The sequence below is a fragment of the Pimephales promelas genome, chromosome 2 (genome assembly GCF_988280905.1).
Source record: "Pimephales promelas chromosome 2, fPimPro1.hap1.1, whole genome shotgun sequence".
NCBI lineage: Eukaryota > Metazoa > Chordata > Actinopteri > Cypriniformes > Leuciscidae > Pimephales > Pimephales promelas.
In genome coordinates, this window is record NC_142770.1 from 18,204,871 (window position 1) to 18,209,916 (window position 5,046).

Genomic DNA, 5,046 nt, shown 5'->3' on the forward strand with positions numbered 1-5,046 from the left:
AAGGGTCTATAGTCTTTCTTTACAAAGTGTTATCACCCAACTTGTCCGGCCTGCATAATACAGAATTATTAGTTGTTTCCATGGATCCATCTGAACTGGAATAATTTTGGTTATGTTTTATATGTGCAGAGGTAAAGGGAAGGAGGGAGAGATAATGACACTTCAGGACTGCATTGTCGGCGTGTCCAGGCGCAGGTCCTTCATCAGATCTGGAGTGTGTGTGTGATGATACATTGTGGATCCGATCTCATCATGTTTATCTATGTAACATTGATTAGTACGCACACAGATCTGGAGTATGTGTGTGTGTGTATTTGCTCCCCAATGTTTCTTCTATTAATATCTATGTTTATACTATATCTCCACTCAGTCACTTATGATATGCAGATGAGATTGGAGTGTGTAGTAGTCAGAGCAAACCTGACTTCCTGTGCTTGACATGGTTGAACTTTCCCTCACTTTGCTCGATGCAAGAGTTCACCACTGTCTCGAGGAACCCGGGTTTCATATCCAAGTGTTTACAACTACAACATGACTATTCAGATTTATCTCTGTAAGTATCTTTGAGCATTTTGAACAGCTTTTCAAGCGCTTTATTCCTGTTACTTTATTTCATGTGTTTTGTCAAATGTTTGGACACACTGCACTATATTAATTTCTCTTGATGCATTTGATGCAATGCAATTTTTTTTTTATCTTGTAGATCTGCTCTTATGGTCTCAAGCTGCAGAGGCTTTAACAAATCAACTAACAGATTTGGGGGAAAATGTGACCATAAACTGTGATTTTGAAAAAGACGTTTTTTGGTTTTTACTAAAACCTACAGATTCTCCGGTTGTGATAATGCGCTCTTTTCCAAAGTTGCCGTTTTACTTCAATGAAAGATTCCGCCTTAAATATTCAGTGGACTCTAAAAATAATCTTTTCATAAATAATGTCACTATTGATGAGTTAGGAGTTTATTACTGTATGAGCACAGACTCAGATCCTAAATTCAGCAATGCCACCAGACTACACATCATTCGTGAGTACACTTTTAGTCATATTGTTCAGTATAGTGACTATTTAGAGATTATTAACACAGCTTAATTCATTCTTTACAGAACCAACTCCAGTAACTGAGTGCCAGAATCATATAGTCGAACAGTGTATTCAGCAGAATCAGACGATGGTGAAGTACATTCAGCAGAATCAGACGTCATGGCAGACTCTTACTCTCGTATCTGCTCTGTTCAATGCTGTTTTGGTCGTTGTGGTTATCGGTGAGTTTTCATCAGTGTAAGTAAAATTACACAGATAATTGCAGTGGTACCGATAAGCTTTTGTGTTATGGTGTTGATAACTGATAAACGGCCCATATTAAACTTCTATATTTCAATTTCAGTATTTTTAAATTGAAAAGATAATGTAGGCATTACAACATTCAAGGGCCCTATTTTAACCATCTAAGCGCATGGTCTAAAGCAAGCGCACTTAGGGCGTGTCCGAATCCACTTTTGCTAGTTTAACGACGGGAAAAATGGTCGGTGCTCCCGGCGCATGGTCTAAAAGGGTTGTCCCTATTCTCTTAATGAGTAATGGGTGTGTTTTGGGCGTAATGTTCAATAAACCAATCAGAGTCTCATGTCCTATTCCCTTTAACCCTTTCACTCGTACGATCACACCGGTGTGATCAGTCTTGGCTGGTCCCTGGAGCGTACGATCACACCGGTGTGATTAGAACGGTCAGTGCATCACGTCAGCAACTGCTAAATTCAAACTTGCTCTCGCGCGTTGGCTGCCGCTCAGCCAGAGACGGACGCACTCAGTGCTGTCATACATCACAACTACTGAGTGTTTTCAACCACATAATGTTTATTTTAGGTTTCAGACATTTAAATACACATATGTACAAGCAAAACAATGATTTTGAGTTTGTAAAATACACAGATGTCTATGGAAGCGGCAATAATAATCCTTTCAATTATAATAAGACGACACGTTTTATTCATATCAGATACACATTCTGTAAGTAGCTTGACGTTGTAAATCCAACAGATCCGATTCTCTGAACTGAAAAAAGAAATTAAAATGGCGCCACCTATTGTGCATACATCTCAACTAATGCGAACATTATAAAGATTTTTAAACAACAAAACCCATCCACTTGCACATATTTGACAATCGGAATATCAGTGTTTCATGATATAGCTAATACATTTTTGAATATTTTAATAAAAAAGGAAAAACGACATAAAAGCAGATCATCCTTCATTCAGCGCTGTGTTTTGGTTGTGCTGTGTCACGTGACAAGCAATGACGCGTCACCATGGAAACATTAAAGTGGCAAGTTCGAAATAACGGTCACCTTGAAAAACTCACGCTGGGGGGTCAGTTAGAATATTTTAAACTTATGTGTGAAAGGGTTAAAAGTTGCGCTCGCTCCATGGCGGATTCGCTATTTACAAGGCGTTATTTGCAAGCGGATCTTCAGTGAGGAAACGGATCTGCTATTGCGTGACTTTAAAGCGAGCAAACGGACCATCTACGGGCCACGCCGGATTCCACTTTTATGTACACATAATACTCTTCTACATTGTAATCCTTTCATTTTGAATATTTGCCATGAGTTAGTGCTGCTGCATGTCCCTATGTGTGTAATAAGCACAGTGTGTGTAATAAGCAGTTTGTGTACGCGCGTTCTGGACCCGACTATAGGTGCACATTACTAACGCATTCTTTAAATAACAAAAAAATACTGCACCATTAATTCTAGACCAGGTTTCAGTTGGTTAATAGTGCAGTCTATTAATATTAGTTGCCTTACAATAGCAATGCACAAAAAATGCACCTAAACACACCTCGTTTTCAGACCAGCAGTCCATGGGCGCACAAATGGGTGCAAATGCATTTTCTATAGCCGCTTTCCGACCAAGTAGTTACAGGAACGGTCCACTTCTAAACAGTTCTAAGAACTACTCTCCCCCAAACTCGGTTTTGCTGCTTGCGTTCGCACTGGCCAAGTGGCCATAGGAACTGGTAGGAGAGGTAACGCAAGCACGGCGACGGTCTTTATAGTAGCGCGGCCAATACAACAACAACAAACCACCATGGAGGAGGCTATTGCAATGTTCCTGTTCTGCCTTGCCGGGACCTTAATTAACGGAGAACGAACGGCGGCGTTTAAAGATTATGCTTGAGTTCTGTACAGAGAAACACAAAAGTCGAAGGCTCCAGCGTAATATGATATTAAGTAATATGATGGAAGAAGATAAAAGAGCAGAGCGCAGGAGGCAAACAAAACGATGGGTAAGTTTAGCTAGCATTAACAATTAGCTGGTTGAATGCGTTATGTTTGTCTTAATCCTCGTTGTAATGTTTTGCAAAAACACACAGCGTATGGCAGACAGCGCGCTACAAGTTCCATGTTGACAGTGGGCATGATTTATAAGTTGAACCAATCAACGTAGACCTAGGGAAAGGGAACTAAAAAAGTCCTTGCTCTAGACTAGGTACTGAAAGAGTTATAGGAACTACGGTCTGAGGAACTAAAAAAATCGCCAATTTAGTCCGGTCGGAACACGAGAAAAAAAGGGTTATAGGAACTGCAAAAGTCATTCCGGTCGGAAAGCGGCTTATGTAAACAGTGTGGCACAGGATCTGAAAATGATAATTGCGTCAGGCTGAAACTAGCAGAATAAGCACTTGCGCTGGGTGTAAGAAGATAGGGCCCATTATGTGGAGTATGAAAAATGGAAATTCATTTTGAGATTTGCTAAAGATCACTTTTAACCGTTAACATCAACGATTGGCGTTTTAAAGATTAACGTGAGAGCTGGATAATGGCATAAATAAATATAGAGGAAATAAGCAAGCACAATAAACATATCAACAGATATGACACATTATATTTATATTGCTAATATCTGCCAGTACAGTGTAGGAGATCAACATAATGTTGCAAGCGTTTCACGAGTTTCTTTGCCCATATAATCTTTAGGCTAATAAGGTTACGCGTAATTGGCTTGCAGTCCGCAGTGGAGGAAGAAGCAACTTCAACTTGAGCTTATATATTCCCCCCAGTGGGACTACTAATGCTTGGATGATGAGTATGAAACTTAATTGTTTACATATATTATTTCATTTCATTTATTGTACTCTATTCTCAGGACATTTGAAGGTTTGTGTTGTCAGAAGGTCTGCAGAACAACAACTTCATAATACTGACGTACAGCCGACACCAGATTTACAACAGCATCTAGATCCAAATCAATTACAGGTACATTATGCAATATCTATCTATTTATCTATCTATCTATCTATCATCCATCCATTCATCAATCGAATACTCTTTTCCTCTTTGTTCTTTCAGCATGCTGAGGTGGACAGTTCCACACTGTATACAAATATTCATCCCGTTCGAGTCAATAGCGGCTATGTTACATTACAACTGCCAAAATAATACACAAATGTACAGCTGACCTCATACACGCTTATTTAATAGTGGAAGATCAAGCACAGAACAAATAACTAAAGCTCTGGTGTTGTCCAAGTGCACATGATAATGGTTGTGGTTTGGTCTGCAAAAGTGTTGCATCTAGACAAGTGGTCTGCACTTTGACCCAGTGAAGTGTTTTTCCTCTTTGTCTTCTGTGATGTTAACATTTGATCTGTGTTCCCAACAAGTGTGTGATATTTTATGATATGCTGAAGATATTTCACAGTAAACTGAATATTTCAGCTAATGCCATGTTCAACCATGTTTCTTATTGAATTAAAGTGCCATGCAATCCCTGTGTCATTTCTGTAGCTATCTTTACACTTCTGCAAATGCTTTAAAAAAGAGGTGTGGAATTTTTGCAGAAAGGAACATTTGGAGGTGGGGACGGCCACAAAACATCTAGATCTAAAGTGAGATGAGTAAGCTGGAACTGTGACATGAGGCATACAGACAAATGCAACAACACCAAAAACAACGCAAAAATCTGCCACTGTACCATCTAATATTAATAGTTGCTATGAACATCCTGTGAGTTTTAAAAGAACCACAGTGCTGCGATAGCTTTA

General features: G+C 39.3%; 1 protein-coding gene across 2 annotated transcripts; it reads left to right on the forward strand.

Moving 5' to 3' along the window:
- The first annotated feature begins 475 nt into the window (after positions 1-475).
- LOC120495445 (uncharacterized) lies at positions 476-4,780 on the forward strand. 2 transcript variants are annotated; one of them, XM_039695026.2, is made up of 5 exons: positions 476-553; positions 704-1,024; positions 1,104-1,262; positions 4,149-4,258; positions 4,352-4,780. In XM_039695026.2, exons 1-5 carry the CDS (start codon positions 532-534, stop codon positions 4,439-4,441), a joined length of 702 nt encoding a protein of 233 aa, XP_039550960.2. In that variant the 5' UTR covers positions 476-531; the 3' UTR covers positions 4,442-4,780. The 2 variants fall into 2 exon arrangements, with proteins under 2 accessions (XP_039550960.2, XP_088973675.1); XM_089117549.1 differs by having other exon boundaries at positions 4,149-4,780.
- The last annotated feature ends 266 nt before the right edge of the window (positions 4,781-5,046 follow it).

What these genes read in the sequence shown, in the direction of transcription:
- LOC120495445 (XM_089117549.1), top strand. Translation starts at nt 532, where the DNA reads ATGACTATTCAGATTTATCTCT. An exon ending in CACCAGACTACACATCATTC is followed by an intron (nt 1,025 to 1,103) that starts GTGAGTACACTT and finishes CATTCTTTACAG; the next exon opens with AACCAACTCCAGTAACTGAG. An exon ending in TTTGGTCGTTGTGGTTATCG is followed by an intron (nt 1,263 to 4,148) that starts GTGAGTTTTCAT and finishes CTCTATTCTCAG; the next exon opens with GACATTTGAAGGTTTGTGTT.